Source organism: Varanus komodoensis, unplaced genomic scaffold (genome assembly GCF_004798865.1).
Source record: "Varanus komodoensis strain SLA01 unplaced genomic scaffold, ASM479886v1 scaffold37, whole genome shotgun sequence".
Lineage (NCBI taxonomy): Eukaryota > Metazoa > Chordata > Lepidosauria > Squamata > Varanidae > Varanus > Varanus komodoensis.
In genome coordinates this window covers 3,496,228-3,514,622 of record NW_025335889.1, presented here as the reverse complement: position 1 = coordinate 3,514,622, position 18,395 = coordinate 3,496,228, and the positions used below count along the sequence as shown (strand labels likewise).

The window sequence follows — 18,395 nt, the reverse complement described above, 5'->3', positions numbered from 1 at the left end:
GGCCCCCATCTGTAACCTGAAGTAGTGTTTTCCAGGAAATGTTACATTGCAGAATTCTAATGCATGTGTACATCAGTTTGCAGTTTGGAGACCCAAACAGAAACAGTACTTATGCAGAAGTCACAAGAGGGCCAAATAAAGTAGGAATGCAAGACCCTGAGTACTCATAATACTCAGGCAAAGGGAGAAGAGAGGTAGGAATGAATGGGATGCATGCAGAAACATAGCTTGTTCACATTGTGGTTTAATAAGCCAGGATTCCTAGTTTATAGTTACATGTGAATATTGACCATGTCTTCTTTGATATTGTTGTTCAGTCGCAAAGTTGTGCCGAAGTCTTTCCAATCCCATGGACAACATTCCTCCAAGTTTCCCTGTTCTCCACCATCTCCCAGAGATGGTGGAGAACACCCAAGCCCGCAGCCACTTCTCCAGTGACCCCATCCACCCACCTCAACCTCTGCCGTCCCCTTCTCCTTTTGCCTTCAACCGTTCCCAGCATCAGCGTCTTTTCTAATGATTCCTTCCTTCTCATTGGGTGGCCAAAGTATTTGAGCTTCAGCTTTAGTACTTGCCCTTCTAAAGAGCAGCCAGGGTTGATTTCCTTTAGGATTGACTGATCTGATCTCTTTGCAGTCCAAGGGACTCTCAGGAGTCTTCTCCAACACCACAGTTCAAAAGCATCAATTTTTTGACTCTCAGCCTTCGTTATGGTTCCGCTCTTTGAATAAAGGTGCCACATATTCTGTTATGGAAATACTGTACTGTCTGGTTATCAGATGCACAGGTCACAGAAAGAAAGGAGGAATGATTGACTAAGCTGGATTTTCACTTTTACATTAAAATGTTCCCATCAAACACCAGAACATTTTAAAAAATCCATATATAACAGACAAAATCAATATTTGATGAGAAAACTGCAAATAGAGACAACTAAAATGTATATATCGCATCAGTATAAGCCTTCTGTAAAAAACAAAAAATGAGAAAGTGGTGTGCTGGTTTGAGTGTTGGACTGGAAACCTGGGAGATGCGGTTCTAGTCCCCACTCAGCCATGAAGCGCCTGAGGTGCCTTTGGGCCAGTCACTCACTCCCAGCCTGACCTACCTCACAGGTTGGTTGCTGTGAGGTTAAAATGGAAAGGAGGAAGACCTTGGCAGGGGCCTTGGGTTTCTTGCAGGAGGAACAGAGGTAGGATATAAATGCAAAGTGATAAACATAAACATAGTCTTAAGCATATGAATTATATTTGCATGTGTCTGTGCCCACAGTCAAATATACATGCAACCTTTATCTGATGTAATCCATAGATTAAGCAACTCAAATTAGTAGACTAATCAAAGGTGAATTGTTCATGAGAATAGTGTGTTTTCTGAGATGACAGGAGGATGTCATGGAAATCGACAGAGTCCATACAGGAAATGGTTTTAGTAGACCCTTGATTGTGCATGTATTTGTCTGGTTTATTCTGAGGAAGAAGTCCCAAGTCCCAAGCTGGGATGCAAGAGACCACAGTTGATCAGTCTGCACAGTGCTATTTTGAGGAGCCTGAGCAACTGGTGAAATAGCTTCCAAATAGTCTCTTGCAGCCAGAAATAAATGGCCCTGAATGGGTCTTTTTATGATTGACAGGAGCCTGCAGGCAGGGCAGGGTGGCTAAAATAAATTTCTAATGGCTTTCTTCTTTCTGGGGCCCTTTTGTATAGAGCTATGTAGAGGAGAGAGCAGCATCCAAATTAAATGATTGATCTGTCAGAGTGAGTAAATGGACTTGCAGCCCAATACAATAAGTTCCAATGGGTTCAAATGGATGCACGCCTAATAAAAATTCATAGCATATGAGTCCTGCCTTGGAGGTGCTTCTCATATTGCTGAAATAGCAGCTATGGACCCCAGTATACTCTGTAACATGAGAGAGACCTTACCACGTGAATGCGGTGTGCATGCATACACTGCAGGGGGCCACAGTTGGCCCTGGGCTTGGTGGTGTATACACGTAAGGCTCCCAGCTGTTGAGAAACTGCCAACTCAACCTGGCTAGCTCTCATTACTTTGGCAGACAGCTAAGAACACTTCAAAAGAGCAGAAGAAGACTTCTGCTGCGTCGGACCTAGGCATGGGCAAATCTGTCACTTTCTGTTTCTCTTTTTGCAATTCACCTGCATTTTAAGAAATTTTCAGATCTCAAGTTAGTTCATCCTGATTTTTTAAAAAGTCTATGTGACAATCCATATCCAGTTTTGTGCATGTTACTTTGAAAGCTTACATTTTATGCATTATTTTACCTAATATATACATTTTTGCAAGCAATTTTCTTAACGTAATGCATTTTGCTGCCATTTTTCCTGACACACATAGTTTTGCATGTGCTTTCCCTCAAGACATCCATTTTTGAATGCATTTTTGCCTGAAGAACCTCCACTGCAAAATATTCAGAGCAGCCATGAACAAATGACACTATTTCCCCCCAGGAACCTCCCTGCAAATGATCCTAGGTCATGATGAAGCATTGCCTGGAGGAAGGAAAGTGGGAATGGGGTGGAGAAAGGTAGTTGGCAGTTGGCAGGACGAGTGCCTGTCTGCTCTGGAGGCAAAATAAGGTACTGTAGGGTTGCATACCCTTTTCACCCTTAACAAGTCAAGATGAATGTTGCTGGAAGATTACTTATCAATCAGCCCTGCTTTATGCCCGAATGGGTCAGGTCAGGAGACATCTCTCTCACCACCACGTCTACTTTGGGCTCCAGGTGTCAGGGAGAAGGCTACACTGAAGGCTATTGACTGGGTTTGTGTGACATGCTGAGCCACTGGAAAGGGTAGCTTAGTGTGTTGTCTGAAGCACCATACTTACCATCCGGTGCTTTATAAGCCACTCTGGGTGGTTTATAAAGCAGCCCAAGTAGCCATGGCTTACTGTTGGGTTTAGGAATCCCACCGTGGCTTAGTGTGTTGTCTGAACCCAGATGTCATGCTACAACATGGTCAACCCAACAGGCTGGAAAGCCACTTGGCTGGAGCAGCAAAAAAGGTTGCCAGGGGGCTGCAGCTGACGCTGTTGGCACTTGGCCCAATCCCACTCTTCCCTAGCATTGGCAGGAGTGTGGGGGAAACCCACTGAAACCTTGCTTGGGACAGAGGGAGGTGGCGTGTGGGGAGGAGCCAGACACACAGCTTTGCTGGCTTTGAGGAAGTGCGGCGGAGCGCCTGGCTCTCGCTGGCCTCCACCACTGCTGCGGCCGCAGTGGTGGGTGACCGCAAGCCTCTTGGGCTGAGGCAGCAGTGCCAGCGTCCTCTTCAGGAGGGGAGGCTGAGTGGCTGGATCCCACCTCCTTTGCTTGCCTTCCTCAAATGGGAGCCAAGCAGAGCGGCTTGGCAGCCTATGTCCTGCCTTGCATGCGGCCCCCTTCCCACATCCTGAGCAGGACCTGGGAAGGTGCAAGTGCGCGAGGCAGGTGGCCATGCTGCTGAGGCGTGCGTCCTGCCTACGTTGCCTTTGCAACCCACAGGCAGGGCTTGGGAAGGGGCATCTGGCAGAGCCTGGCTCTCCACACTGCCCTGGCTGGTGTGGTACCAGGAGGTGCTGCGCCAACAGCAGGAGAAGGTTTTGGGTTTTGATTCTGGGTGGTGGCACGTTTGGCTGGGTCTCCTTGAGAAGAAGTCTGGCTGAATGCACCACTGTCACTTCTTGTTATTTTGGGCTTAAAGTATTACCTGAACTTGCCCGTGCGTTTTCTGTGCCCAGAGAGGACCACTCCCTGCCCAGCCCTTTCTGAGTTGCTTTCAGACTTGCAGCCTCACTTAAGGCACAATCCTATGCAAGCTTAGAAAGGAAGATCTCCCACAGCTCCTAGCATGCTCTAGCATGGCTGGCTGAGGCATGCTGGGAGTTGTAGGAAATTTCTCTTTTAAACATCTGTAAGTTTGCTGCCTGCAGGCTGAGGGCAAAACCAGCATGACGTGAAAGATGGAGCTGCTCGTGTTTACTTTGCATAGGTGCAAGGGGACCAGTCTTGATCAGGACCATAGCAAGGGAGGCATGGAGGTTTAGCTCTTCCCCACTATAGGCTCATTCAGAATTAGCTCTCTTTGTACACCTTCAGGTACCTATTGCAGGGTGGTAATCACTCTGCCTTTCGGATAACTGTTTTGCAAAAGCAGACACTGCCACAGGGCCCCAAGTATGGATCAGGCCTCTTCTACCCGCTGTAGAGCAAAAATGAAAGGAAAAAGATGTTCCTGCCAGGTACATTTAAAATAATATTTCTCCTGGCCCTGACTTAGTACGGACCAGGAAGGGTTTCACTGATTGATATCACTGATTGCCCCAATTGGCTCTTGATGGCCTCTCCTAACACATCCCAGGCTGCGCCAGATATATCTGTCTGCCAGAAATATGCCTCTCAGCATCAGCAGAATCTTTCAGGAGTGGCAGATGTCACATGGCCCAGATTTGCAGCCACTAGAGTGACGGACCCTGCCCGTTTTCATTCCTGGAACATCTGGAGGACAACTTATTGGTTTTCTCAGATTCATTCACGAGTTAAAATTATCCTTGCAGATTAGTCGGTGGAAGCAGCTTGCCTCAATTAAAGGAAACCCAAGCCAATCCCACAGGAATGGAAGAGGTGTGATGTTATCTGTTCCCTGACTGCACACATCACGCTGGAGGTGCTCCTTTCGTTCCAGAACTTTGAATTCATTATGACTTGGAATCAGTTTCTCAAATGCTGCCTCATACTTGAATTTTGAAGGGAGGAAGCAATTCTGTTTTCGGCAGCTGTCATAAGAAATGAAGCAAGGTTTTGATCGGAGCTCTTATACATCTTTCAGTTCGGATAATTACAGGGGCTGAACTATATTTTAAACAGGAAATGTGTTTAGTGTTTCAGCAATCAAGTCATAAGACATCATATAATAATAAGTAAAATATTTCTATTTTTTATTATCCCATTATAAAACTGTGCTTTGACTTGGAATGCTAACGGGTTTATGGTGCGACTTATTTTCTCAGGGCCTATTTTCCCAGGGTATAATAGAAGAAACACAATGAAGTCTTACTGCTAAAGAAAACAACTAAGTAATACTATCCCAGTGCAAGTTTGTGGCACTGTGATAGTACCCAGTGTGTCATAGTTGTTACAGAGCTGTGCTGGAACTTGAGAGATTATGATTCCAGTCCACATTTAGCATGAAGGTCACTGGGTGAGTCTGGGCTAGTCATAGACTGTTAGCATGACCAACCTCACAGGGTTGTTGTGAAGATAAAATAGAAGGGAGAGGACCTTGTCAGCCTCCTTGAGGTCCTTGCAAGAGGAAGAAAGGTGAATTATAATGCAATGTGATAATACCTTATATAAGATAGAAGATATGTATTATATAATGTCTATAAAATGTGCCCTTGAGTGTCTTTCGGGTTATCCATGCCTCCTAAGTGCAGTGGAGTCATTAACTACTCCTGAGGTCCAGATTTTAGTACCCAGAAGGGCATGGGTCCAAGTGGCAATTGGTGGCAGTAATAAAACCTTGCTCTCATTTTTGGGTGATTTGTCCAAAACAGCATGACTCTGGCCATGTCCATCTTTGTCCAGACAATAGCATCAAAACTGCAGCAAGTGGGGGGATTCTGTCTGCAAAATGCAATGCAAACTGATCACAGCAAGCCATTGAAGGTGCTGTCTGATCTCCCAGCACTTTGGAGAGCAGGCATTTCACACTTGGATAAAGCGTTGCTGAATTGCTGTTGTGCAGACACGCTGGTTCGGGGAAGTAAGATTTTTAGAAGATTTCACCGCTCTCGAGTGAGTGTAAGGTAGTGTTTGTTTATGCTTCCCATGGGTTTTTTGCCACCTGTATGCTGACTGTTGACCGAATGGTTCCACAGGGGTGCCCAACTCATGTGTCAAATCCCTCTTCCAGGCACTGGCCTGCTGCTAGCAGGGCACTGGGGAAAGCCAGCCTCAGTCTGGATCATCAGTTAATTTTGAGTCAGCTTTATGTGTTAGAGGACTTGCTTTCTGCTTCTATCAGAGCCACATTTCCTGCTTCTTGTCAGGGCCCAGGGCTGAGATGTGGGTGGCCAGAGGCACTGGGACCAGGGCAACAGAACTCAAGGTGGGACAGAGTTCCAACATAAGGTTTAACTGCAAGTCCAATAGCAAAGTACAAGTCATAGTAACCAAGGAGCAAGCCAGGGTCAGGAGCCAGTTGTGCACATATCCAGGCAGAACAAGGATGTGGTCAGGAACAAGCCAAGGGCTGACAGCCAGGAGAATGAAAGTGCAGGTATCTCGGACAGGATAACAGGACAGGAGTCACAGCAAGCATCAGGCAAGATGCAGAAGCTGAACCACAGCAAGCCGGCAAACCCACATTGTTGAGGCAACAAGGCTGGGCAGAATACACAGCAAGGCAAGGTGCACAGCATGGCAGTATACAAACAGTGAGGCAGGCTACGGGTCAGGCAAGAGACAGGAACAGCAGCAAGACAAGAAACTTGGCAAGGTAGGGTACCTGGCAAGAGGCAGTATACAAACAGCAAGGTAGGATACAGGTACAACAGAAAACAGAGAGACCTGTGATGCTGAGGCAACATGGCAAGGCAGGATACACAGCAGGAATCAGGAGCAGGCACTAGAGCTAACAGGAGGACCTGCAGTGCTGAGACCAGTTCTGGAGAGAAGAGTTTGCTCTTACCCCCAGGGCTCCCAGCAGGTGCTCATCCAGCAGAGCCTGGGACCAGTCCTGCAAATACCAAGCAGGTGGTTCTGGTTCCAGGCACCAGAGCAATCCAGATTCTGACACCTCTTCAGTGTCACCCACAAATCCATGGTAGCTAATTAAGACTGTTGCAGTTCCTAAGTAGGTTTGCCTGAGCAGTGGGAGGCACCCAGGAATTTGCTGTAGACTAAAATTTATCAACACATGTAAATAATAATGTCATCTATGGCATGGCTGCTAGGAGACCACCAAGTCAGATGAGGTCAGAGTGAAATCTGAATCCAGGAGTCACCTTGTTTAATGGAAACAGGTCAAATGCTCCGGCGTTTCAACAGGATCTTAGTGTCACAGGTGGTGACCTTATTAGTGGCGATGCACAAGTCTGACAGCTCTCCTCATGCCAAAGACAGGCCCCTGCAGCCTCTCTCCCCTCCCCCATTTGCCTCTCAGCCAGACCTTTGCACTGGGCTCGCACCGATGGACAAAGATTTGGTTAGGCATAGACTAAGACACCTGCAATCCCTCAATTTGCTGTTGGGAGACTGACATGACGGACTGGCTCTTTCTAACTTGGAATTTGTTGTGTAAGCCATCATGAGATTTTTAATGAATGATGGTATTAAACTAAATAAATAAACAAATTCTATTAGAAAACAATTGCGCTGTAATAACCAGAGCATCTAATGATTTCTCCCCAGGTTTTTGCCACAAGACCAAAGAGCAGTTATGCTAAATAAACCAGCACTGTATTTGTTCTGGTTTTATTTTAGTGTGAACTCAGAGTTCCTGTCCAGATTGGGACCCTACGAAGAATTTAAGAATTTAAGAAAAGCCATGCTGGATCAGAGAAAGTGTCTGTCTAGCTCAGCACTCCATACACCTGGTGGCAAACCAGCTGCCCACAGGATCCCTCAAGCAGGATGGGTGCAAGACCTCCTCCTGCCCGAGCTCCTCAGCAACTGGTGTTTGAAGGCATGTCACCCCGGTAAAGCAGGGAGCACATAGTCAGCAACCCTGATGTGGGGTCGTAATGTTGTCATCCCCCCACCCCTACATATTCCACACTCCATTATTGGGACTGTGCCTTCCCTTTCTGAAATTTATAGTACCCAGTGGGGATCTAGTTGCTTTCAAGGATTAGTATAAATGGCAAACATGGATGGATTAGGACCCCGTGCATACAGCATTTGGTGGATATGCAGAGGTCTAGGGAACGCGGCGTGCAGTGATGTCCATGCCACAGGGCCAGGATAACATGTTCCCTGATCCATAGGCTTATTAAATGCAAGGAAGAAACAGGTGGTGGACTCTTCATTTGTACAACATTGTTTGTGCTATGGCTGAACATAAAGGGCTTTACCTGCAATAACACAAGCATTTGAAATGCATTTCAGGCAAAAGCAACAATTAAAGTGACAAACTGCTTATTAGGTGAAGGATCTGCGTCTAAATCTCCCAAGCTTTTCCTTTTGGCTCAAGGCAGAGAGCTATTAAGTTGCTTCTTTCAGTGCTGGGGGGGAGGGCATTCAATCCTTCCTCCCCACCTCTTTGATGGTTTCCTAATCTAACAGCTGTTAGTAGAACAGAAAGAAAGAACTGCGGAAAGAACTGTTGTGATCAGCAAGCCATTATGAGAGGGAAGGGGAAAGCGCACCGCTGAACACACTGACAGACTCACGCTGCTGCAGATCATTAAAAAGGAAAATGTTGCGAGATCCAGTCATTATTCTTCCATCAGTAATGGGTCTCTTGGACCTAAGCCAGAGAGTATTAATATCTCAGTAGCACCATTTCTGAAGGAAAAGAAGAGGGGAATGAAACCTGAAATCAAAGCAACATGAGTGCAATTAGCAAAAATAATAAATTGTCCTTTTAGCTTTTCAATAATTGTTTCTGTAACCTTAATGACTCAATGCTTCATTCCTCTCAAAGATAATAGGGGGAAAGAGCCATTTATTTATTTTCCTTATTTAGATACATACTCTTTTAAACAAGGATTGCCATATCCTTGTGTGATTTAGGTAAATAATAGCACTGTGGAGTGCTTATTTACAGATGCAGAATGGTGAGTGCATGAGATTCCCCCTTTGAGTGCCTTTAAATTTATAGTTTTCTGTATGGCTACAAATAAAATCCCAACTTCTACAAATCAAATGACAAAACCATTGTAACTGAGAAATTCATATTGATGTTCAATTTTTGAAGTGAATTTGATGTACTTTTCATATATAACAGTGAGACATTCTATATTACAGAGTAAAAAGTGCTCCCAGCAATATGTCACTTCAGAAACTTCCATGCATCCAACAGTGCTGAACTGGGACTGAACTCATATATTTCATGTCCGAGTCCAAAAATGTTTGCAACCAGTTGATGTCTGCCCTGCTTACTGATACTACTCAAAACCACTTTTTCCCCTTTCCTAGGCCCTGAATACATGAAGAGGAGGCTGCTCCAGGAACTCATGGAGAATGAGGAGAATATAGAGAACATGGAAGAAGAGGCACCACCTGTGGAAGAGCCTCCTCAGAAAACATCTTCTCAAAGTCCTGAGGCTGAAGAGCAAGAGTCTACCAAACCCAAAGAAAGTCCAGCTCGAACTCCTTCACCCACTGGAACACCACCAGAGGCCAAGCGTGCTAAGCAGAGTTCCCAGAAGGATGGTTTACATGGCTCTGGAAGCTGGAATGGAGATCACACCAAGGATGGAAGCCATACAGGAAGCAGGCCAAACACACCTTCTAATGCATTTTTGGCACCAGCCGAGAAGTCGGCTGGCACCAGCAGGCCTGCTTCCCGAAGCCCCAGCCGACCTAGCCACATGAGGATCGCTGCTGAGCAGATGGAGATCAAACCTCTCCAGAGGATAGAACCTGAAGGCGATGTTGCATTATTTCAGGGCTATCACAGTTATGCTGTGAGGACCTCCCCAGTTACTCCCCCACTGAACTATGAGGAAGAACCATTCCCTGATTCCAAATTGCCTGCCAAACCAAGTTCCCCAGAACCAAAAGCTGATGTGAAGGCCATTGAACCGAAATTGGAGCTGCAAAAGAGGGGAGGTACACCTGTCCTTCAGCACGAACCAGCTCATGAAGAGAAAAAAGCACTCAAAGCAGAACCTAAGCAGGAGCCCAAGAAACACCCTCCTCCTGAACACAAAGTGCAAGAAAAAGTGGAGCCTGCAATTGAAGGCAAGCCTGAGCGGAAGGCTGAAACAAAGGTGGTAGCCAAAATCGAGCCCAAGGCTGTGCTGAAAAAAGTTCCTTCTCCAGAAGCAGCAGCAAAGGAGGTGGAAGAACAAGAAGAGGTGATGTTGGTCTGTCTTGACAGTGGAATGGAGAGTGGGAGGACAGGGGGGCAACAGTACATCGCAGTGTTCTTAATTTCCCTTTCTGAGGGCTGTCGAGCTTCATAGTTTTCAGGTGGAAAAGCTGAGTTTGCTTCACAACATTTGTGCATCTGATCTGGCAGACTAGGCTGGCATACTCTCTTGATATGACTACATATCTCTCCAGAACCACAGTATTTCAATCTAAAGTGAGTTTTATGTATTCTGCCACTAGATGAGGCTGTAAAGTGTGGAGCTGGTGTTTTACCTTAGATCAGCAAGTGCCATCAGACACAGCTGGGCAATTCTTAATATGAAGTCCTAAGAAACATGCATTTCATAACAGTTTGATATCTTACCCCACAACTCCTCTGGATGCAGCTTCAGAAAAAGGTGCTAGATGTACCTTGGTTCAGGAAATGTTGTTGGTCCACCTCCCCGCACACCCCACTGCCTTAATGGAGCTGTATGCTATTTAGGGTGCGATGCTATGCATTTTAGAAAGAAACAAGTTCTCTAATGCTGCAGAACTAGCTGGGGGATGCCACAAGTTGTAGGACTTTTTCTGTTCACACATCTATAACATTGTGCACTTAAAGCACCAGGACATTGAAATATTAACTGTATTCACAACTTATTGCCAGAATGAACATTCCTGGGTTGGAGAAAAGGTTTCTGATAGTGTCATTCATCACCTGATGTAGCATTGATCACTTTGACCCAACTGAACTGTTTTTCCCGAAAGATTTTGTTTTCGCTTTCTTGCTGGCACTTTAAACCTTAGGGCTGGTTTACACAAGTATTGATCTCTTCTTTTTGATGATGCAAGGTGATTATGAAAGTACTATCTGTGGTGCCTTATTTACACACATGACAATACTCAAGTAGTTCCACACATCAATGCAAACTGCTTCTTATGACAATTGACAGTGCCTGAGTGCTAACTTTTGTCCGATCCACACAATATCCATAGCCTGAGCATGTGGAGAGTCTGACCAATGTCAAAGAAATTGTTTGTGTGAGAGCAAAGTGTTGTTGTTCTTGTTGTTTTGTTAACTCTTCCCTTTTGAAATGAATGTGTAGTGGGGATTAAACACATTACTCCTAGTGCATTAACTACATTTAGCCTGCATAGTTGACGGTTCTGACCCACAGCCAGGGATCAGGGGAGAAAAGGGTATTTGGACCAAGCAGATCCAATGCTATCTCTGTCCTACACCTGTTGAGATGTCTTTGTTTAACTAGGGACCTTCTCCATTCACCAACACGTTTGGGATTTATAATTGCTGTGCACATTGCCCCTAATTTGTGTAAGTATTGTAATTCCTCTTCCCTTTCCTCTTCTATTGTATTTTTAGCCCACCTTTCTGCCTCTTGCAAGGAAGATTTGTGGCTGAACTAATTGCTTGATAAATGAGTGAAAGAGTATAAGGGGATGCTACATTTATAAAAGCTGAGGCTCCACAGATAGAATTTTAAGAGCTTCTAACTGTTTCATGTTGCTATGTAAATCTCTTGCCCCCTAATAAAGAATCTAATTACTGTTCAGCTTTAATGTAGGCTAAAATGGATTAGGTTCGAATTCCCATTTATAGGGGGAAGGCAGAAGGAAAACAGTTTAACTGATATGCCTTTTGGTGAACTTTTGAGACCTGTTGGCTAGCATAGGCAAGTTTTGCTTTTCATAGCACCACCAGTTGCTAGTTTTATGACATTGTATCTCAGCCACTGGGGCCTTAGGGTGTCATGCCCACCCAGCTCCTATAATGGGTCTCAGTTCAGTTGGTGTTCCAAACCCCTTACATAAATTTCTGGTCCAGTGGCATTTGGATAACTGTGCACAGTTCTGTGTGCCTCATCTCCGAATGCACGTTGCAGACCAGGAAATCCTGCAGAAAAGGTGAACAAAAGAATACTTCTTTAGAAGGAAAAGAGAAAAGCATCTGGGGACTTCAGGTTTTGAAAAAGGCCTGCTGAAGGGCAAGAGAACATGAGAGAGGTTTATATGATTAGACATGGTGTGGTGTCAATGAATAGAGCACCTGCCCCGTCTTGTGCCCTCGAGAAGGCTTGGACTGTAACTGGCTGGGAATGACGGGAGTCACAGCCCAAGTCATGTGGAGGGGGAAATTTGGAAAGAGAGAGTTCAATGAAGCAGAGTGGTTAGAGTGTTGCACTGGGCTCTGGGAGATCCAGGTTGTAGCGCCCATTCAGCATAAAGTTCACTGGGTGACTTTGGACTCAGCCTAGCATTCTTCACAGGGCTCTTGTGAGGATAAAATAGAGAGGAGCAGGACCTTTTAAGCCACCGTGTATTCCTTGCAAAAAGGGGGGAAATGAAAGACAGACAGAGTCTGCCCCTCCCATTTCACAATGCTAGGATATGAACCATTTGTACCAGTAGAATTGATTGGCAATCAGTACAAGCAAGACAAAGAGGTTTTCTACCTGAGACTTTTATTGTGCTCTTATGATTCCTTACTTGTGATTTTTACAGGCTCTTTAGATAAAATCAGGAGCTCACAATTTTGCTTTTGCTTTTTCAGCAGTTTCTTGGGTTTTCTTTTAGAATATGGAAAATGAAGTATTACACTGGAATGCAGAAAATGTGCTATTTCTCCTTGTGTATTTGTGTTATTCTGATATAGCACAGCTCCACCTAAAGGCCATGCACTCAAAAAGCAGGAAAGCAAGAACTTTTGTGTAGTGTTCAGATCTTGGTGCTGCACTAAAAAAGAAAGTAGATACTGTTTTGTGTAGAGAGGTCCAAAGGAATGTACTTCTTCACACAATGCTTAACTACTTTATGGAATTTGTTGCCATAAAATTGGCTGTTGGCCTTCAGTACTTGGAAGGGGATTAGACATGTTGATGAAGAAGGATAGCTTATTGATTGTTATTATTCACTATCCCACCATTAAGCCATTGTTGTGGGCTAGAAAGTATGCTGCTTAATACTGGTGGTTGAGGGCAAAAGGATGAGCCAGAGGTGGTCTCCATGCCCTCCGTTCTGTATCTCGTTAGCACTGTGTGAAGCAGAATGCCAGCCTAACTTCAGCTTGTCACAGATGTCATGACAAGCTGTGGGTAGCATAAGATGGAAGCAAAAACATCTGAACCTTGTAGCTACCCTGGAAGGGGGCGCAACCAGGTCTTGCTGCTCCACACCCCCATAATGTAGAACTGCAGTTTAGTATTATAAGTGACTGTAGCAGTGCCTGCGTAAAATGAAAATATAGCCTGTGGTTTTCATTTGGAAATGTCATTAAGGAAATTTTTATTTTTGTCTTAAAAACAGTAGATAATATTATACTCTTGGGTTTTTTTCCCTCAGGGACCTAACACAATCATCATCTGCATGGTTATACTGTTGAACATTGGCCTGTCCATTTTGTTTGTGCATTTCCTGACATGATGTGAAACTAAGACAAGGTAAGAGTGATGAAATGTTATTCCCAAATTATTATGATTATAATAAAGTATTATTTCATTTCTGTTGACCCAAATGCTGAAGCCTTCTGTGAAGTTCACATACATTTGTAAAAAAGCAGGAAAAAACGTTATATTAAAAAGCATAAAATTTCCAGTTTGAAAGCAGAATGTAAAACAATTTAGACAGCTAAAATAATTTTCAATCCGTTTTTCCCCTGTTACACCCTCCCATGACATAAAATGCCATTGAATGCTTTGCAGAAAAGAGTACTCTTTTCTGAGGGAAGAGAGTTGAGATCAGGAGAACCTCAGCGGGGAGATCATTCCACAGCTGAAGCCCCGCACTGAGAAAACTCTCCCCTTTGTGGTCACCCTTCAAGCCTCCCTCAGAAGTGGCACTCAGAGGAAGGCCTCAGATGTTGGTTGTGGTGTTGTAGCCGCAAGCCATGTAATAACTTGGGGTGCCCTCCTGTTTTGACAACTGGAAGAGGAGGTAAAGACTGCAGCCTTGGCACAGGACGTTCTTGCTTGACAGACCTTGCAAAGGGAGAGGGTACATTTGCCAGTGAAGAGAGGTGAATGGAACTGCCCCAGTTCACATATTGGTGTGAGAAGAGCTGCTTCTCATCCTTTGCCATCTTTTCTAAAGACCCAGTAAACCTGAATTCCCTCTTCACGTATTTTTTTTCCTCCTTCGGTATGTGTGTGTTGAGAATCACAGAAGCAGGTACACTGCATTCCATGCATCATCTTCAGGGTTTGTGATGGAGAAAAATGTGGCCCTTTTTCTCAAGGGCCACAACAGTGAACATTTCTACATGCTCGCTGTTGATGCTGCCAAATTATGGACCAAGCAGAGATGAGCAAGAATGTGGCGAAATGATGAGAAAGAAGGGGAAGACGGTCCCATAGTCTAGTGACATGGGGCAAGTGAATACCTGAGTCCTTACAGGCCACACAGTGCTGGTTGTAATCTTCTAATCCCTTATAGAAGAATGGAAGGTCTTTTTCCTGTCAAAAGCTTTCTATGATCACAATTGCACAGATATTTAACTGGGAGTAAGACTGACTGAACTTCATAGGACACTGCCGTCCTGCTTAGGATTCCCCAGTAAATGTTACTGTATCAGTAATTATGACATCTCTTGCCATTGTACCTCTCTAATATTTTTTCTCTCTGACTTTGATCCTCACAGACATTTCTGCTGATGAAGGCAAGAGACCTTGTCAGGGAATATAACATCATCCATTCAGAACCGTCTAAAGAGGAAGGCTTTTAGAAGAGCCCAGTGGCTGCTCTGAGATCATAAACTTTCATACAGTGTTTATAGACTGATGAGCTGATTAGCCCTAACTGTAGGCTGTCTCTTATGCCTAGCAGGAAGAACCCTTGAATTTTACAACCCTCTCCTCATTATTCCTTTTGTTGTGAACAAGAATTGCCTTAAAGGTTCATAACTTTGGTGAACTACTGTGCTGCTGTTTGAAGAAACAAAGGATTCATGGATAATTGTGGGGTGGGGGGGAGCAAAGCACTCTCTTCCTCCATGAAAATAGAAGCTTTGCTGGAAGACTTACTGTTACAGATCTCCTAAAAAACACTGTGTTTCTAAATCATGCAGCAGCAGTGAATAATGGTTATTGCTGTGGATTTTACTTCTCTACCCAAACTTAGATTGTATTGAATCAAACAATAGGAGAAGTCAGGTTGTTTTCCTGCTGCTATATAATTCTAAATAATTCTATTTAGAAGTCCAGATTCTAAAGCAGGCAAAAATCTTTTATTTGAATAATAGATCCCATTCTAGGATGTAAATGAATCCATGGTGAAGTATGTCTTCTCCTAAGCTAGCGTCTCATGAATTTCAGTGAAAAGGTGCTTAAATGAGGTCTGATTGCCAGCAACCCCCACAAGTAGGCCCCTTGCAATATCGCTGAGTAGTAATTAGATGGAGTGAATCTTTTTTAGAGCTTAAGGAACCTGCAAACTAGAGGCTGCCTTTTTGAATGTGTGCTACTGCAATTCTAGTAGGTGATGTCTGTGCTCGTTTAATAATGAAGCAGTGCCTTAGCATGCCCTTTGTTGCTGGGAATTGCCCACTCCCCAAAGTTTAGACCAGCAGTGAAATCCACTTTGCACATTATTCTTTTCTTTGGGTATTCAGATGCACACTTGATTTGGCATCTGCTTAAGCCTTAAAAATATAATGTGTGAATATGCCCTAAATGTGCTTTTATCCCCTTCCCCCCATTTTTTGAACAAAGCATGAACTTTTTGAGTCAATTTCAAAAGCTTTCTAACAAGTGCCTTATTTAAAACTGACTGTGAATTTTTATGTATGCCGACACTCCGTAGGAAAGCAGCAGCTTGTTATAAATGAGAAAGTGAAAGAAAGAGACTAGAAAATTAGTGGGGCTCTGGTTGTAGATGCCAAGAGACAAATGGCTTATAAATGTGGTGTCACAGGAATACAGCAGGTAGATGCAAAGGATAGTGTGTTCAGATTATTTATGAATTGCTGGAAATGAATTGGGAAAGCAGGAGTGATGATGTTTTATGCCTTTTACCTTTATTTTCATATAATAATCAAACTATATTGTAACTTGGAGGAGTAGGGATATATGGTCCCAGTTTGCCTGACACAACAACCTGCTATGGGTAACCAAACGTTGTTATTTTTCACTAACAATCAAAGAATCCATGACTTGTTTCAGGGTTGTTGATATCCGTGGTGGCTTGTGGTGTCATCCAAACCCAGCAGGGTGAATTCATCATGGATTGCCAGGAACTCCTGCCCACTGAGAGCAGGACAGCCTCTCATACTTTGCCGTCTTGCTTGTGCTGCCTCCATCCCCCTCTGCCAGTGACTGCCCCTCCACCAGTGCCCCAACTGCTCTTTGGAGGGACCATCTCTAGTTCAACACCTTTTTAAAACAATTTTTCTGAGCTCTGAGGTCACAAATAGGGACACAAATGGGGAAGCAAATGGAATCTTTAAAATGAAATCTCCCAGGTATTTCAAAAGTGCACAAGAGAGCAGATGCATTTTGGTTGTTAATCATTTCTGAAATTTGACAGCCTGATTCCTCTCCAGACATTAGGTGTACAGTTCACCAGTTGCTTAGCCTAAAACGATGTGTCTGATTTTTTTTAAGACCTAAAGTGTCCTTATCATGAAGCAACTCCAATCCTTTTTAAAAGTGCTGGGATCATGCCCCCTCCCACTCAGAAAAAATCCATACTAACATGCTGCGCTGTAGTGTTGCCTTGTTCCTTGCAATGCAGAGTGGCCTTGTGTCCCACTTCACAGATGACAGTCCTATATCTCTGTCCACTACTTGAAACCCTTCCCAGTCCCGGGCAGGTTTAGAGATAAAGGGCTGAGAATAGCCTGGCCACCAACAATTAGCATGTGGGCAGCAGGCAGGGCAGACACACCAGTTACCTGTTTTTCCCCACTGTGGTGAGATGTATAGTTTTCTATTTAAATTATAATAATTATTTCCAACTTTCTTGTGCAATACTAAATGAACAAATTCAGTTTTGCACAAATATTAGGATGTATAATCTTTGTGCAACCCTGTCCCTTCTTTTGCTCTCTCTTTTGGTAAAGTGTACCTGGCCACTCTATTGCGATGTGGTGAGAAAACTAGGTAGATTTGCTTTGTGATCTACAGAATATATAGGCCAGGATCCAGAGGGCTACTTGTGTGCACCCAAAGGCTTGTGTGCATCCAGTGAATTATATATATTTCTTACTTATTTCCTTTGAACAGCTGAAACCCATCTCAGATCACAAACTGTGTTTAATACTTGACACTGTCAAATGCATCCAATGTGCAGTGATTACAGTTTCAGTAAGTCCAAGCCCTGGTTTTGTGTCCAGTGTTTCAGATTCTAACCATATAGGATCTGTGTGGGTCTCTTATGAGAAAGAGACCCCCAGGGCTTTTCTGTAGACATTGTTAGCCTTCAGCCACTACAACATGCAGTAATTGCTGTGTTTACATACAGGTAGCCACAAGCTTTGAGAAGCAACAGTAAGTAATTTAGCAGAGCAGGTGCCACTCACATACAGTCTGTGGTTGTGTTCCCTGTCATCTCTGCTCCAGAATCCTGAGAACCTCAAGGTAATTTCCAACCCATCTAGTTCCAAAGATGTGTTTGAACATGGCAGCAGAAATAAGGTGTGCACAGACACCAAACCTCGCATCCAGAGCTCCATGTGAGTTAAGCTTCTGTGTGTGAGAGCTTTTCCATTCATTTCCATGGAAAGGGCATCTTTGCACATGCATGTCCATTCACTCCTCCTTTACAGTGAATGGGCAGCTCTGTCAGGTGCAGGAGCTGAACATGCATGTCATAGTGCCTGCATCCCCCAGGAACCACTGGCGCAGGGCAATGCATGCAAAAGCCTTGTGGGGTTATGTTTTCTAGGGTAAGCAGGGACAGGTTTACCTCATCTTCACGTCTCTTCAGAAATAGGATGTTGTTGTTACATTTTGCAGGTCTTACAAAACTACAAAAGTATCGCCACCACCAGCACACCTCAGTCACACGTTTTGAAGTCAAAAGTATATAAAATTTTGTGTAATGTCCAGATGTTTCCATCAGTTGTTCTGCTGGATTATGTGCAATAATAAAATGTTATTTTGCTCACATCACCAGCTATGAATTCTTAGATGAAAGTGGGAGAGTGATTTGCGATATCTGACAAGGTGAAGGCTATGAGTGGCGAGGCATCAGAGAGCAACCTAGCCTTCACAGATTTCAGTAGGACTGGAGTCAACGGTGCCTGCTCTGAAAGCAGTGGAGAAGGTTTTGTGGGCAGTGGCTGGGTGAACCCCCTGGGCCCTCCGTGGGCCAGACAGTGTCAGCGGGCAGGGAGGTCACCCAGGCAGCAGCCAGAACAT

The 18,395-nt window shown here is 44.3% G+C and overlaps 1 protein-coding gene across 1 annotated transcript in view; it reads left to right on the top strand.

Annotated features, from left to right (window-relative positions):
* The window catches only part of JPH2 (junctophilin 2), a 78,681-nt gene extending 60,535 nt beyond the window's left edge, over positions 1-18,146 (top strand). Inside the window, exons 4-6 of the mRNA XM_044440244.1 lie at positions 9,145-10,028; positions 13,384-13,481; positions 14,678-18,146. Coding sequence (XP_044296179.1) covers positions 9,145-10,028; positions 13,384-13,464 — 965 coding nt within the window. The 3' untranslated portion in view covers positions 13,465-13,481; positions 14,678-18,146. The remainder of the gene's footprint in view (positions 1-9,144; positions 10,029-13,383; positions 13,482-14,677) is intronic.
* The last annotated feature ends 249 nt before the right edge of the window (positions 18,147-18,395 follow it).